We start from the raw sequence: 16,136 nt of genomic DNA on the forward strand, positions 1-16,136 counted from the left end.
CGAGGGAACAAGGGCTCTGCTGCTCCAGCCTCGGGCCCCGCTGGCCTTTTCACCGCCACTTCGCACGGGCGGCTCGTCTCATCCTGCAACCCACCCACGCAGCCGGGGCTCTCCTTCCTGTCGCTGCTGCTGCAGCTGCCGCCTCGCTGTCATGTGAGTCGCTCGACGGGATTTCGAGAGACGCCTTTCCTCTGCGGACTCCAGGCTGACAGGCCCCTGGGGTCCTTTCCAGTCCCTCGCTGCGTGACCCCTACTGCCCCGGGGACGGGCTCCGGGCCGCCGGCTAGCTGGATACGGGCTAGTCCGAGCCCTGCGGCAGTCAGAGGCAGCGTGGGACACGTGTCTGGCGCCGGGCGCTGCCTCCAGCCACGCTCTGTGCTGGACTCCTCACCCACGTTCTTGGCACGTTCCCCGGAGAGAGAAACGGGCCGTGATTCTTCCAGGGCGGAGCGGGAGCCCGGAGGTTCGGCGCTAGCCACGTGGCCGGCCGAGGCGTCTTGGCAGTGACCCTCGGGCTCGCAGGGAGCTGGATAGCTGGGCAGTGTGGCTGAGGGCAGTCTGGCCTGGTGTGCCGCTGCCCGCAGGTGTTTGGCACGGCTGCCTTGCCCCCACAGCCTCCCTGCCTTGCCTGGGGGGCAGGCTCCCCTGTGTGGGGCTAGCCCCCCTGCAGGTGACCCAAGGGGGCAGGACCAGGGCGAGGGGTGAGCTCATTCCCAGTCGCAAGGGGGGCAGTCATACTCAGCAGTGGGAAGGGGCGACGGGGCAGCCGCCGGCCTCCTGCCCGGGCCCTGCTGCTGTGGCGGCACCGTCCGGGAGCTGGCTGCTGAGTGGCCCAGCGACCGGGCTTCGGGCACTGCCCCTCGGGAGGAGGCCCGCGCCGCGGCTGAGCCATTCCTCTCCCCCCCTCGGAGCCGGGCCCAGGCCTGCCTCGCGCGCCGCCCGGCCTGGGCCCGCACACGGGGGGCTGCTCGTGCGGCCCAGCCCGGCGCAGCTTTGGGAGCAGAGCTCCGGGGGCGCAGGGGCGGCAGAGCCGCCCGCGTGCACTCAGACCCCGTGCTCCTCCGCTCCGCTGCACCCGCCCTCCGTGGCAGGAGCCCGTGGGCGTCTCGGTCAGGCCCGGGCCCGGCCCAGCGTGTAGCAGCACAGACAGGTTAGGCCAGGGCTGGCCTGGAGGCGCATCAGAAGGGTGGAGTCAAGGGATAGAGGGCAGGGAGGCTGCCGGGCAGGGCCAGAGCTGGAGAGGGGGTTGGAGGGCAGGGCCGGAGCCGGGAGGGCGAGGCCAGAGCCGCGGGGGAGGGGGCTGGAGGGCGGGGCCAGAGCCGCAGGGGGGGGCTGGAGGGCGGGGCCAGAGCCGGGGGGGGGCTGGAGGGCGAGGCCAGAGCCGCGGGGGAGGGGGCTGAAGGGCGGGGCCAGAGCTGGAGGGGCTGGAGGGCGAGGCCAGAGCCGCGGGGGAGGGGGCTGGAGGGCGGGGCCAGAGCCGCGGGGGGGGGCTGGAGGGCGGGGCCAGAGCCGGGGGGGCTGGAGGGCTGGGCCAGAGCATGGGGGGCGGTGGCTGGAGGGCGGGGCCAGAGCTGGGAGGGCGAGGCCAGAGCCGGGGGGGGAGGGGGCTGGAGGGCGGGGCCGGAGCCGGGGGGGGCTGGAGGGCGGGGCCAGAGCCGGGGGGCGCTGGAGGGCGGGGCCAGAGCCGGGGGGGCTGGAGGGCGGGTCCGGAGCCGGGGGGGCTGGAGGGCGGGGCCGGAGCTGGGGGGCGCTGGAGGGCGGGGCCAGAGCCGCGGGGGCTAGCGGGGCTGGGTTTGCGGGGCTGCAGGGGTACCTGGCCCTGGGGGAGGGGCCCTGAGAGGCCCTGTGCCGCGGCGGCGTGCTGCCCCACCCCCCGCGAGCACATGCCCCCCGCGTGTGGCCTCGGAAGGCGGCTGAACGTGTCGGAGGGACACGGCCCTGGAGCGGCTGGTTTATTTTTAGCTGCTTTCCCAGCAGCAGCAGCAGCAGCAGCAGCTCTGCACTTACCTGCGAGGCAGCGAGATGGCTCGATGCACAGGAAACCAGAGCCCTCTGCGCCGGGCCGCGAGCCCTTCCTCCCCTCCGCCACCCCCCACAGTCTCCGGCTCTGGAGCCCACAGGACGTGGCGGCCGGCCTGGGGAAGGCAGCCCCTGCCCCTGCGGAGAGGCGCGGGCGCAGGAGGTCTGCTGAGGGCCCGCCGGAGGGAGACATGGGGGTGGCGCAGGGCTGGAGGCGGAGCGGGGGGTCCCAGGAGGCCGCTGCCTGGCTCGTGTGCCGGGCTGCAGCCCCCCGCTGACGCGCTCTCCTCTGCTTGCAGGCAAAGAAGAGAAGGAGGAAGCCAGCTACGACTCCCTGAAAATGGAGGCAAGTACGGGCCAGGCTCGCGGCCCTGGGGCCTCCCCTGCCTTGCCCAGCGAAGCCCAGAGCTAAGGCAGCCTGGGAACACAGGCACAACTGAGTAGCCACTGGGCTGCGTGGCCAGGTCCTGGCAGGCAGCAGCCGGGCGCCTGGGAGGCCACATCTGCCCTGGGGAGTCACGGTGGAACTAGACCCAGCTGCAGTGAGCGAGAGAGGCCCCGTGCGGCACCCAGACAGGCCGGCTAGACCCCGTGCGACTCCCAGACAGGCCGGCTAGACCCCGTGCGACTCCCAGACAGGCCGGCTAGACCCCGTGCGACGCCCAGACAGGCCGGCTAGATCCCGTGCGGTGCCCAGACAGGCTGGCTAGGCACCGTGGGGCCCCCAGACAGGCTGGCTAGACCCCGTGCGACTCCCAGGCAGGCCGGCTAGACCCCGTGCGGCACCCAGACAGGCCGGCTAGACCCCGTGCGGCGCCCAGGCAGGCCGGCTAGAGCCCGTGCGGCACCCAGACAGGCCGGCTAGATCCCGTGCGGCGCCCAGACAGGCCGGCTAGGCCCCGTGGGGCCCCCAGACAGGCCGGCTAGGCACCGTGGGGCCCCCAGACAGGCCGGTTAGACCCCGTGCAGCGCCCAGACAGGCCGGCTAGACCCCGTGCGGCGCCCAGACAGGCCGGCTAGACCCCGTGCGACTCCTAGGCAGGCCGGCTAGACCCCGTGCGGCGCCCAGACAGGCCAGCTAGGCCCCGTGCGGCGCCAAGACAGGCCGGCTGGACCCCGTGCGACGCCCAGACAGGCCGGCTAGACCCCGTGCGATGCCCAGGCAGGCCGGTTAGATCCCGTGCGACGCCCAGACAGGCCGGTTAGACCCAGTGCGGCGCCCAGACAGGCCGGCTAGACCCCGTGCGATGCCCAGACAGGCCGGTTAGATCCCGTGCGACGCCCAGACAGGCCGGTTAGACCCAGTGCGGCGCCCAGACATGCCGGCTAGGCACCGTGGGGCCCCCAGACAGGCCGGCTAGACCCAGTGCGGCGCCCAGACAGGCCGGTTAGACCCAGTGCGGCGCCCAGACAGGCCGGTTAGACCCCCGTGCGGCGCCCAGACAGGCCGGCTAGACCCCGTGCGGCGCCCAGACAGGCCGGCTAGACGAAGGGGGCCCTCCCAGGCCTGCGTGTGAGCACCAATCGGACACACACGGGCTCGGGGAATCCTGGCCTGGGGTCTCTGTGGTACCAGCTGCTGTAAACCCTCCCCATAACCCGCTCTCGCAGGCAGCTGGCAGAGCGCCCCGGGGCTGGACCCTGCGCCCGCCGGCGGCCTCTTGGCACTTGGCTCTGGAGGGAAAGTGGGAGCTGCAGAAACCTGCCCCTCCAGTGAAGGAGCCGGGTGGCTGGGGGCCTGGCTCCCGGAGCCAGCGTGCTTTCTTGGTGCAGCCGCAGGGCAGGCCCTGCTCTGGGTGGGCAGAGCCACTTCCCTGCTCCGGCCTCACTCAGGCCGCCCACAGGGAGTCGTGGTCTCCCTCTCTGCCTGCTGTCCCCAGCGAGCCCCGTGCGCCATGTCCCCAGAGCCGTGGGCCAGCCCCTGTCCCTAGCGACCCAGCCCCGTCCCAGAGCCTGACCCGTCCCCAGAGCCGTGACCTCCTCCCCTGTCCCCAGAGCCACGGGACCAGCCCCGTCCCAGAGCCAGACCCGTCCCCAGAGCCGTGACCCCCTCCCCTGTCCCCAGAGCCATGGGCCGGCCCACCGTCCAGAGCCTGACCCATCCCCAGAGCCGTGACCTCCTCCCTGTCCCCAGAGCCACGGGCCGGCCACCCGTCCCAGAGCCTGACCGTCCCCCAGAGCCGTGACCTCCTCCCCTGTCCCCAGAGCCACGGGCCGGCCCCCGTCCCAGAGCCTGACCCGTCCCCAGAGCCGTGACCCCCCTCCCCTGTCCCCAGAGCCATGGGCCGGCCCCCGTCCCAGAGCCTGACCCATCCCCAGAGCCGTGACCCCCTCCCCCGTCCCAGAGCCTGACCCGTCCCCAGAGCCGTGACCCCCTCCCCTGTCCCAGAGCCGTGACCTCCTCCCCCGTCCCAGAGCCTGACCCGTCCCCAGAGCCGTGACCCATCCCCCGTCCCAGAGCCTGACCCGTCCCCAGAGCCGTGACCTCCTCCCCCGTCCCAGAGCCTGACCCGTCCCCAGAGCCGTGACCCGTCCCCCGTCCCAGAGCCTGACCCGTCCCCAGAGCCGTGACCTCCTCCCCCGTCCCAGAGCCTGACCCGTCCCCAGAGCCGTGACCTCCTCCCCTGTCCCCCAGAGCCTGACCCGTCCCCAGAGCGGCGGGCCGGCCCCTTTCAGCCATGTCTCTCCTCTCTCTGCTGTGAGCAGGGTGCCCGAGGCCGGCTGCGTGGCGGGCTGGGCTGGGAGTCGAGCCTGCGCCAGAGGCCTGTGCAGCGGCTCACCTTCCAGGCCGGAGACCCGTACTACATCAGCAAGAGGAAGCGGGACGAGTGGCTGGCCAGGTGGAAGAGGGAGGTAAGGAGGTGGCTGCTGCCTGGCCGGGCGCGGGGCGCTCTGGAGGGCAGGGCTGGCCAGGGGAGCCGCCCGCAGGGCTCTGGGCAGCCCCACCCCCCCAGTGTCAGCGTTCTCCTCCGAGCCCTCGGGCCTCCCGCTCCCCACTTTCTCCTGGGGCAGCCTCCCCTGGTCTGCCAAGCACACACAGGGCTCCGCGGGGCCCGGCTGCTCCTGGCCCGGGCGGCGAGGGGAGGCCTGGCCTCGGCGTTGGGAGGGCGGCCAGTGGTTCTGGTAACAGGCTGGTGCCCACATGGGGATTGCTGGCTTCCTGGGGGACAGCTGCGTGCAGGGCCCCATGCCGGGACGCCAGGAGTCGCTGCTGGCAGGGGCGGGGCAGGGCCTGCGAGGCCGTGGGGAGCTCAGGCCAGGAGGCGGGTTACCTGCCTCGCCTCGTGTCCTTTCCAGCTCCCCCTCTGCGGGGCGCCCGGAGGAGAAGCGCTACAAAGCACCCACCTCTCCCTGGCCCGGGTCGGCTCGGAGCCAAGGGCGAGGCTGGCGGGCCAGGCCGAGCAGGCGCAGGCACTCGGGCCTGCCAGGCTCCTGTTCGGGCTTTGCGGGTTTGCTCGGCTTTGGTAGCATTGGGCCAGGTTCTCCTGCTGTCTGGGCCCCGGCACCAGGCTGGCCCAGTCGCGCGACTGCTCTCTGTGCCCCAGCACCGGCCTGAGCTAGTTGCACGGTGTGATGGCCTGTCGGGGTCCCCCCGACCCTGCACCCCCGGAGCAGCCAGAACAGGCTCCGCCCGCCGGTAGAACGGGGGGGTTATTGCCCCTCCGGGGGACACAACCTGGCTGCAGGAGTCAGGGCCAGGGTGCCCCAGACCCCTTGGGCCAGAGGGTCCATGGCCCCCCCCAGAGCCCCTCAACCCGCAGTGCTCAGTTGAATCTCTTCTGTCCATGTTGTCCCAGACAAGACTGCCCAGTTCCCAGCCCTGCCCCCAGCCGGTGTCCGTCTCCACCTCCCTCCCTTTGCCCCCCGGGAAGAGCCTTGTTACCTGCCCAGGCTGGGCCCGGGTGTCTGGGCCCATCCACACGTGGGTGAGTCCGTGGGGATCTCACAGCCAGCGCGGGGACCCGGGTCACAGAGCAGCCCCCCCCCCGCGGCAGGCCCAGTGCACGGCTGCTGTCTCTATGCCAGTGACCGCACAGACAATGGAAACCAAGAGTTTAGCTAAATGACTGTAACTCTCCCTAGCGAGGCTGTTTTCACAGGCTGTGGTCAGTGAGACGAGAGCGTCAGTGTCGTTTCCTGCTTTTAGTCAGTTTCAGGTACATGTGCCCACCCGGTTTGGGGAGCCTTGGAGAATGCTCAGCACCAACAAACCTGCGTTCCTAGAGCCACGCATGATCCTGCGCTGTGGGGCGCTGAGTGGCAGCATGGCGATGCCCGGAACAGCGGCTCGGGGTGTGTGGGGCCGGCCCGGCTTGGAGCTGTGGGGTGTGGACCAGCAGCGAAGGAGGCAGAGCAGGGCCCTGGTGGCTCGGGGTGTGTGGGGCCGGCCCGGCTTGGAGCTGTGGGGCGTGGACCAGCAGCGGAGGCGGCAGAGCGGGGCCCTGGTGGCTCAGGGCGTGTGGGGCCGGCCTGGCTTGGAGCTGTGGGGTGTGGACCAGCAGCGAAGGAGGCAGAGCGGGGGCCCTGGTGGCTCAGAGCGTGTGGGGCCGGCCCGGCTTGGAGCTGTGGGGTGTGGACCAGCAGCGAAGGAGGCAGAGCGGGGCCCTGGTGGCTCAGAGCATGTGGGGCCGGCCTGGCTTGGAGCTGGTGGGGTGTGGACCAGCAGCGGAGGCGGCAGAGCGGGGCCCTGGTGGCTCAGAGCGTGGGGGCCCGGCCTGGCTTGGAGCTGTGGGGTGTGGACCAGCAGCGGAGAAGGCAGAGCGGGGGCCCTGGTGGCTCAGAGGCTGTGGGGCCGGCCTGGCTTGGAGCTGTGGGGTGTGGACGAGCAGCGAAGGAGGCAGAGCGGGGCCGGGTGGCTCAGAGCGTGTGGGGCCGGCCTGGCTTGGAGCTGTGGGGTGTGGACCAGCAGCGAAGGAGGCAGAGCGGGAGCTGGTGGCTCAGCGTGGAGGCCTGGCTGGAGCTGTGGGCTGGCCGCCTGGCTTGAGCTGTGGGGTGTGGACCAGCAGCGGTGGCGGCAGAGCGTGGGCCCTGTGTGGCTCAGAGCGTGTGGGCCGGCCTGGCTTGGAGCTGTGGGGGCCTGTGGACCTGGGGGCCAGCGGAGGCGGCAGAGCGGGCCCTGGTGGCTCGGGGCGTGTGGGCCGGCCAGCTTGGAGCTGTGGGGTGTGGACCAGCAGCGAAGGAGGCAGAGCAGGGCCCTGGTGGCTGGCGTGTGGGGCCGGCCCAGCTTGGAGCTGTGGGGTGTGGACCAGCAGCGAAGCAGAGCTAGAGCAGGTGGGCCCGGGGGCTTGGAGCTGTGGGGCTGCCTGGACCAGCAGCGAAGGGTGGCCAGCAGCAGGGGCAGCAGCCCTGGTGGCTCGGGGCGTGTGGGGCCGGCCCAGCTTGGAGCTGTGGGGTGTGACCAGCAGCGAAGGAGGCAGAGCAGGGCCCTGGTGGCTCAGAGCGTGTGGGGCCGGCCCGCTTGGAGCTGTGGGGTGTGGGACCAGCAGCGAAGGAGGCAGAGCGGGGCCCTGGGTGGCTCAGAGCGTGTGGGGCCGGCCCGGCTTGGAGCTGTGGGGCGTGGACCAGCAGCGGAGGCGGCAGAGCGGGGCCCTGGTGGCTCAGGGCGTGTGGGGCCGGCCTGGCTTGGAGCTGTGGGGTGTGGACCAGCAGCGAAGGAGGCAGAGCGGGGCCCTGGTGGCTCAGAGCGTGTGGGGCCGGCCCGGCTTGGAGCTGTGGGGTGTGGACCAGCAGCGAAGGAGGCAGAGCGGGGCCCTGGTGGCTCAGAGCATGTGGGGCCGGCCTGGCTTGGAGCTGTGGGGTGTGGACCAGCAGCGGAGGCGGCAGAGCGGGGCCCTGGTGGCTCAGAGCGTTGTGGGGCCGGCCTGGCTGGAGCTGTGGGGTGTGGACCAGCAGCGGAGAAGGCAGAGCGGGGCCCTGGTGGCTCAGAGCGTGTGGGGCCGGCCTGGCTTGGAGCTGTGGGGTGTGGACGAGCAGCGAAGGAGGTCAGAGCGGTGGCCCGGGTGGCTCAGAGCGTGTGGGGCCGGCCTGGCTTGGAGCTGTGGGGTGTGGACCAGCAGCGAAGGGAGGCAGAGCGGGGCCCTGGTGGCTCAGAGCGTGTGGGGCCGGCCTGGCTTGGAGCTGTGGGGTGTGGACCAGCAGCGGAGGCGGCAGAGCGGGGCCCTGGTGGCTCAGAGCGTGTGGGCCGGCCTGGCTTGGAGCTGTGGGGTGTGGACCAGCAGCGGAGGCGGCAGAGCGGGGCCCTGGTGGCTCGGGGCGTGTGGGGCCGGCCCAGCTTGGAGCTGTGGGGTGTGGACCAGCATCGAAGGAGGCAGAGCAGGGCCCTGGTGGCTCGGGGCGTGTGGGGCCCGGCCCAGCTTGGAGCTGTGGGGTGTGGACCAGCAGCGAAGGAGGCAGAGCAGGGCCCTGGTGGCTCGGGGTGTGTGGGGCCGGCCCGGCTTGGAGCTGTGGGGTGTGGACCAGCAGCGAAGGAGGCAGAGCAGGGCCCTGGTGGCTCGGGCGTGTGGGGCCGGCCCAGCTTGGAGCTGTGGGGTGTGGACCAGCAGCGAAGGAGGCAGAGCAGGGCCCTGGTGGCTCGGGGTGTGTGGGGCCGGCCGGCTTGGAGCTGTGGGGTGTGGACCAGCAGCGAAGGAGGCAGAGCAGGGGCCCTGGTGGCTCGGGGCGTGTGGGGCCGGCCCAGCTTGGAGCTGTGGGGTGTGGACCAGCAGCGAAGGAGGCAGAGCAGGGCCCTGGTGGCTCAGAGCGTGTGGGGCCGGCCCGGCTTGGAGCTGTGGGGTGTGGACCAGCAGCGAAGGAGGCAGAGCGGGGCCCTGGTGGCTCAGAGCGTGTGGGGCCGGCCCGGCTTGGAGCTGTGGGGCGTGGACCAGCAGCGGAGGCGGCAGAGCGGGGCCCTGGTGGCTCAGGGCGTGTGGGGCCGGCCTGGCTTGGAGCTGTGGGGTGTGGACCAGCAGCGAAGGAGGCAGAGCGGGGCCCTGGTGGCTCAGAGCGTGTGGGGCCGGCCCGGCTTGGAGCTGTGGGGTGTGGACCAGCAGCGAAGGAGGCAGAGCGGGGCCCTGGTGGCTCAGAGCATGTGGGGCCGGCCTGGCTTGGAGCTGTGGGGTGTGGACCAGCAGCGGAGGCGGCAGAGCGGGGCCCTGGTGGCTCAGAGCGTGTGGGGCCGGCCTGGCTTGGAGCTGTGGGGTGTGGACCAGCAGCGGAGAAGGCAGAGCGGGGCCCTGGTGGCTCAGAGCGTGTGGGGCCGGCCTGGCTTGGAGCTGTGGGGTGTGGACGAGCAGCGAAGGAGGCAGAGCGGGGCCCGGGTGGCTCAGAGCGTGTGGGGCCGGCCTGGCTTGGAGCTGTGGGGTGTGGACCAGCAGCGAAGGAGGCAGAGCGGGGCCCCTGGTGGCTCAGAGCGTGTGGGGCCGGCCTGGCTTGGAGCTGTGGGGTGTGGACCAGCAGCGGAGGCGGCAGAGCGGGGCCCTGGTGGCTCAGAGCGTGTGGGGCCGGCCTGGCTTGGAGCTGTGGGGTGTGGACCAGCAGCGGAGGCGGCAGAGCGGGGCCCTGGTGGCTCGGGGCGTGTGGGGCCGGCCCAGCTTGGAGCTGTGGGGTGTGGACCAGCAGCGAAGGAGGCAGAGCAGGGCCCTGGTGGCTCGGGGCGTGTGGGGCCGGCCCAGCTTGGAGCTGTGGGGTGTGGACCAGCAGCGAAGGAGGCAGAGCAGGGCCCTGGTGGCTCGGGGTGTGTGGGGCCGGCCCGGCTTGGAGCTGTGGGGTGTGGACCAGCAGCGAAGGAGGCAGAGCAGGCCCTGGTGGCTCGGGGCGTGTGGGGCCGGCCCAGCTTGGAGCTGTGGGGTGTGGACCAGCAGCGAAGGAGGCAGAGCAGGGCCCTGGTGGCTCAGAGCGTGTGGGGGCCGGCCCCGGCTTGGGAGGCTGGTGGGGTGTGGACCAGCAGCGAAGGAGGCAGAGCGGGGCCCTGGTGGCTCAGAGCGTGTGGGGCCGGCCCGGCTTGGAGCTGTGGGGTGTGGACCAGCAGCGAAGGAGGCAGAGCGGGGCCCTGGTGGCTCAGAGCGTGTGGGGCCGGCCCGGCTTGGAGCTGTGGGGTGTGGACCAGCAGCGGAGGCGGCAGAGCGGGGCCCTGGTGGCTCAGAGCGTGTGGGGCCGGCCTGGCTTGGAGCTGTGGGGTGCAGAGCGGGGCCCTGGTGGCTCGGGGCGTGTGGGGCCGGCCCGGCTTGGAGCTGTGGGGTGTGGACCAGCAGCGGGAGGTGGCAGAGCGGGGCCCTGGTGGCTCGGGGCGTGTGGGGCCGGCCGGCTTGGAGCTGTGGGGCGTGACCAGCAGCGGAGGCGGCAGAGCGGGGCCCGGGTGGCTCAGAGCGTGTGGGGCCGGCCTGGCTTGGAGCTGTGGGGCGTGGACCAGCAGCGGAGGCGGCAGAGCGGGGCCCGGGTGGCTCAGAGCGTGTGGGGCCGGCCTGGCTTGGAGCTGTGGGGCGTGGACCAGCAGCGGAGGCGGCAGAGCGGGGGCCCCTGTGGCTCAGAGCGTGTGGGGCCGGCCCGGCTTGGAGCTGTGGGGTGTGGACCAGCAGCGGAGGAAGGCAGAGCGGGGCCCGGGTGGCTCAGAGCGTGTGGGGCCGGCCCGGCTTGGAGCTGTGGGGTGTGGACCAGCAGCGGAGGCGGCAGAGCGGGGCCCGGGTGGCTCAGAGCGTGTGGGGCCGGCCCGGCTTGGAGCTGTGGGGTGTGGACCAGCAGCGGAGGCGGCAGAGCGGGGCCCTGGTGGCTCAGAGCGTGTGGGGCCGGCCTGGGACTTGGAGCTGTGGGGTGTGGACCAGCAGCGGAGGAGGCAGAGCGGGGCCCGGGTGGCTCAGAGCGTGTGGGGCCGGCATGGCTTGGAGCTGTGGGGTGTGGACCAGCAGCGGAGGGCTGCAGAGCGGGGCCCGCGTGGCTCAGAGCGTGTGGGGCCGGCCTGGTTTGGAGCTGTGGGGCGTGGACCAGCAGCGGAGGCGGCAGAGCGGAGCCCTGGTGGCTCAGAGCGTGTGGGGCCGGCCCTGGCTTGGAGCTGTGGGGTGTGGACCAGCAGCGGAGGCGGCAGAGCGGGGCCTGGTGCTCAGAGCGTGTGGGGCCGGGCCTGGTTTGGAGCTGTGGGGTGTGGACCAGCAGCGGAGGCGGCAGAGCGGGGCCCGGGTGGCTCAGAGAGTGTGGGGCCGGCCTGGCTTGAGCTGTGGGGTGTGGACCAGCAGCGGAGGCGGCAGAGCGGGGCCCCCGGGTGGCTCAGAGCGTGTGGGGCCGCCCTGGTTTGGAGCTGTGGGGTGTGGACCAGCAGCGGAGAAGGCAGAGCGGGGCCCGGGTGGCTCAGAGCGTGTGGGGCCGGCCCGGCTTGGAGCTGTGGGGTGTGGACCAGCAGCGGAGGCGGCAGAGCGGGGCCCGGGTGGCTCAGAGCGGTGTGGGGCCGGCCCGGCTTGGAGCTGTGGTGTGTGGACCAGCAGCGGAGGCGGCCAGAGCGGGGCCCTGGTGGCTCGGGGCGTGTGGGGCCGGCCCAGCTTGGAGCTGTGGGGCGTGGACCAGCAGCGAGGCGGCAGAGCGGGGCCCTGGTGGCTCGGGGCGTGTGGGCCGGCCCGGCTTGGAGCTGTGGGGTGTGGACCAGCAGCGGAGGCGGCAGAGCGGGGCCCTGGTGGCTCGGAGGCGTGTGGGGGCCGGCCCGCTTGGAGCTGTGGGGTGTGGACCAGCAGCGGAGGCGGCAGAGCGGGGCCCTGGTGGCTCGGGGCGTGTGGGGCCGGCCCAGCTTGGAGCTGTGGGGTGTGGACCAGCAGCGGAGGTGGCAGAGCGGGGCCCTGGTGGCTCGGGGCGTGTGGGGCCGGCCCGCTTGGAGCTGTGGGGTGTGGACCAGCAGCGGAGGCGGCAGAGCGGGGCCCTGGTGGCTCAGAGCGTGTGGGGCCGGCCCCGCTTGGAGCTGTGGGGTGTGGACCAGCAGCGGAGGAGGCAGAGCGGGGCCCGAGCAGCACAGGGGCCAATGAGCATGGTGGCTCAGGGATCAGCAGCTCAGGGAGCTGTGGGGCGACGTGCGCAGGGATGTAACAGAGCAGTCGATTGGCCGATGAGCAAAGGCTCTCGCCTCGGCGCGTTCCGCCCCCCTCGCGGGGCAGGGGCTGCTGCCCCCCTGCATGGCTGGCCCTGAGGGGGCTGGTTTTGGACTGGCTCCCCCGGTGCTCGCGCGGAGGGGAGGGGGCTCCGGGGGAGCGGGGCCGGGGCGCACTGGCTGCCGCCGCCCCCGGGGACGCTAGTCGAGTGAGAGGTAAGCGTCACGGGCTGCTCGGCTGCTCAGTAACCGAGATGCAAGGCCCCTAGGCCCAGCGGGGCTTTCGCAGGCGGCTGATGGCTCCGGGCCTCTGTAGGCCGGGCCCTGCGCTCATGGGACTGGCTGTTGCTCTCCGGAAGTGGAGCAGGGGCCTCTAGTGCCGCTGCCCAGGTGGTGCTGGGTTCAGTGGGCGCCCGGCTGCAGGGCTCCGCTCGCCAGCCCTGCGTCTGCCCTTCCCCCGGCAGGGCGAGGTGCTGGCCGCTGTCCTAGCCAGCCCCCGACGCCAAGGAGATGGGCACGTGGACAGGGCACCGGGGCAGGCGGCTGTTCCTTTCCTGTGCGGCTTCCCTTCTGCCCTCAGGGTCTGTGTCTTGCGACGTGTCCTGGGCGGCGCCGGAACCCCGGGAGCAGGCCCTCCGCACTCACTGCGCGGCACGTCGCCCCACGGATCCGTGCCCCCGGCTCTTCCCCTGGATCTCCCCGCAGCCCTGGGACGGGGGGGCCAGGCGAGACGCCCGTAGCACGGCAGCCTTCCCTGGAGCCCCACGGGCTCTCCAATGCAGGGAGCAGGAGCACGGTGGAGCCCGCACCCCTGCTGTTTGCACCTCTGGGGCGAGGCCGTGCGCCGGGGGCGGCGAGGGGCCCAGTGGGGCTCAGTGGCGCCGGGGGCAGGCGAGGGGCCCAGTGGGGCCCAGTGGCGCCAGGGGCAGGCGAGGGGCCCAGTGGGGCTCAGTGGCGCCGGGGGCAGGCGAGGGGCCCAGTGGGGTCCAGTGGCGCCGGGGGCAGGCGAGGGGCCCAGTGGGGTCCAGTGGCGCCGGGGGCAGGCGAGGGGCCCAGTGGGGCCCAGTGGCGCCGGGGACAGGCGAGGGGCCCAGTGGGGCCCAGTGGCGCCGGGGACAGGCGAGGGGCCCAGTGGCGCCGGGGGCAGGCGAGGGGCCCAGTGGGGTCCAGTGGCGCCGGGGGCAGGCGAGGGGCCCAGTGGGGCCCAGTGGCGCCGGGGACAGGCGAGGGGCCCAGTGGGGCCCAGTGGCGCCAGGGGCAGGCGAGGGGCCCAGTGGGGCTCAGTGGCGCCAGGGGCAGGCGAGGGGCCCAGTGGGGCTCAGTGGCGCCAGGGGCAGGCGAGGGGCCCAGTGGCGCTGGGGGCAGACGAGGGGCCCAATGGGGCACAGTGGCGCCGGGGACAGGCGAGGGGCCCAGTGGCGCCGGGGGCAGATGAGGGGCCCAATGGGGCACAGTGGGGCTCAGTGGCGCTGGGGGCAGACGAGGGGCCCAATGGGGCCCAGTGGCGCCGGGGACAGGCGAGGGGCCCAGTGGCGCCGGGGGCAGGCGAGGGGCCCAGTGGCGCCGGGGACAGGCGAGGGGCCCAGTGGGGCACAGTGGCGCCGGGGACAGGCGAGGGGCCCAGTGGCGCCGGGGACAGGCGAGGGGCCCAGTGGCGCCGGGGGCAGGCGAGGGGCCCAGTGGGGCCCAGTGGCGCCGGGGGCAGACGAGGGGCCCAATGGGGCACAGTGGCGCCGGGGACAGGCGAGGGGCCCAGTGGGGCACAGTGGCGCCGGGGGCAGGCGAGGGGCCCAATGGAGCACAGTGGCGCCGGGGACAGGCGAGGGGCCCAGTGGGGCACAGTGGCGCCGGGGGCGAGGCCGCGCGCTCTCTAGAGCGTAACAGTCGTGCGCGGGGCGAGGCCGTGTGCGGACCGAGGGAGACAGTCTGGGCTCAGGCGCTGACTGCGCAGGCGCGGCTGAGGCGAGGGAGGTGAACAGATCGTCCCGGGCTCCCGCGGCAGCTGTGGGGCAGGGCTGCCCATAGGAGCCAGGATCCCTGCCAGCCGGGCGCCCTTGCTGCCAGTGCGCTGCGGCTCCGTGCTGGCCGTGCTGCGGAGTCCCTCGAGTGCTGCTGGCCCCGGCTGTGCCCGGCACTCCTGCGCTGAGCGGGCGTGCAGGGAGCTGCCCGGAGTGCGTCTGGGCTGCGGGTCGAGCCTGGAGCCCTAGGCCGGGAGGAACCAGCCGGGGTGACCTAGGGCAGCTCCCAGGGAAAGCGCCAGGCTTGGTAGCATTGGCTGGGATGGAGGCACCGCCCCCGGGGGAAGGGGTCCCTGGCTAATGCCCCTCGCTCTGAGCCCTGGGCCCCCCAGCTGCAGACACCGCCTGGCGGGGTGTCTGCTCCAGTGACAGGCCCGGTGGGGCACGTTGGCTCCCTGAGCTCTGCCCCCCATGGGCTCCGCCCTCCGCGGGGGGCCGCTAGACAGGTGGTGACACCGAAACCCAGCCTGGGGGGGGCTTTGCTCAGGGTCTGCCTCCGGCGGAGCCCCGTCTGGCGCTGGCCGGGGGGGTTCTCCTACGGCTCTTTGGATGGGTCTGCGGTGCTGGCGCCGGGGCCGGGGGTCTGGGCTTCCCCCGAGCTGCAGCGTTCAGTTCCCTCGCTGAGGCTCGGCGGAGACACCGTGTCAGCCGTGACGCGCGCTCGGCCGCCCGGCGGCTCCGGGGCTCAGGGACTAGCCCCGCAGGGCAGAGGACCCGGCCTGGGGCCAGCCGTGGAGCAGCGGGCCTGGCTGCACAGCTCAGGGCTCTGGGCGAGAGCCGGGCCCTGCCCTGGAGGGAAGGGCCCAGCGAGGGCAGAGCGCCCCCCCGTCCGTCGTGGGGGGGTGGCCGGAACAGCCGCTGGCTGGGTCGCAGGCACCTGTCTCGTGCTGGGCCGGTGGGCACAGGCGCCGTGGCGACCCGAAGGACAGGCAGCAGAGAAGAGCTTAGCAGCCAGGGAAAGAGGGACACCAGCTCCTACCCCCCCCCCCCCCCGTCTGCTGGGGGTGCCGCTTTCCTCGAGTGAGGGGCCCGGGGTGCGGGGCCCTCGGCGTGTCCTGCCCGGTGCCCCCGGGCACGTCTGCTGTCCTGACTGATGTGGCTGTTTGCTAACACCCTCCTCTCCTTTACCTTTCTCCCCACAGACTGATACCCCGTCGGCGTCCCAGCTTGACAAGGTTCGTGGCATGGGTGTAACTTCCTTGGGGGCGGCGCGAGGGGCACGCGCTTGGCTTCGGGGAGCGCGGGGAACGGTGCAATGTGGGGGAGGCGCAGAGCCCTGGGCTTTGTGCTGCTGGACACGGGACGGGGCCTCGCTGCCGCTTCGCCGGCCCTTCCGAACGGGCACGGAACCGACCTGCCGCCTCGGGCGTTGGGTGCCGGCCCCTGCTCTGTGCCACGCCATGCGGCTGCGCCCAGAGAGCTGCAGGGTACAGTGCGGGTGAACGCTGGTGGCTTTGTGAGGGGCCGGGCACGCTGCGAGCTGGCAATGCGCTCCATTCGCCTCTGCCAGACATGCAGGAACCTCCTCCCAATCGCAGGAGCTGCAGAGGAGGCCTTGCCTGGGTGGTGGGCTGCCTTATGAGCGTGAGCAGACGGGACCCCGGGACCCCGGCTTCTGTCTGAGGAGATGGGGCGTCTGGGCCCCTGGTGCCTGTCTGAGGAGATGGCGGCGTCTGGGCCCCTGGTGCCTGTCTGAGGAGATGGGGCGTCTGGGCCCCTGGTGCCTGTCTGAGGAGATGGGGGCGTCTGGACCCCTGGTGCCTGTCTGAGGAGATGGGGCCCCTGGTGCCTGACTGAGGAGATGGGGCGTCTGGGCCCCTGGTGCCTGTCTGAGGAGATGGGGGCGTCTGGGCCCCTGGTGCCTGTCTGAGGAGATGGGGGCGTCTGGGCCCCTGGTGCCTGACTGAGGAGATGGGGGCGTCTGGGCCCCTGGTGCCTGACTGAGGAGATGGGGGCATCTGGGCCCCTGGTGCCTGACTGAGGAGATGGGGCTGTCTGGGCCCCTGGTGCCTGTCTGAGGAGATGGGGCGTCTGGGCCCCTGGTGCCTGTCTGAGGAGAT

At 73.1% G+C, this 16,136-nt stretch overlaps 1 protein-coding gene across 1 annotated transcript in view; it reads left to right on the forward strand.

The window, feature by feature from the left end:
• The window catches only part of LOC142827715 (DNA (cytosine-5)-methyltransferase 3A-like), a 91,035-nt gene extending 75,293 nt beyond the window's left edge, over positions 1-15,742 (forward strand). The window contains exons 5-7 of the mRNA XM_075923205.1: positions 2,319-2,365; positions 4,726-4,872; positions 15,219-15,742. Of these exons, the coding sequence (XP_075779320.1) occupies positions 2,319-2,365; positions 4,726-4,872; positions 15,219-15,518 (494 nt within the window). The 3' untranslated portion in view covers positions 15,519-15,742. The remainder of the gene's footprint in view (positions 1-2,318; positions 2,366-4,725; positions 4,873-15,218) is intronic.
• Positions 15,743-16,136: the final 394 nt, after the last annotated feature.

This window comes from Pelodiscus sinensis, chromosome 3 (genome assembly GCF_049634645.1).
Source record: "Pelodiscus sinensis isolate JC-2024 chromosome 3, ASM4963464v1, whole genome shotgun sequence".
NCBI lineage: Eukaryota > Metazoa > Chordata > Testudines > Trionychidae > Pelodiscus > Pelodiscus sinensis.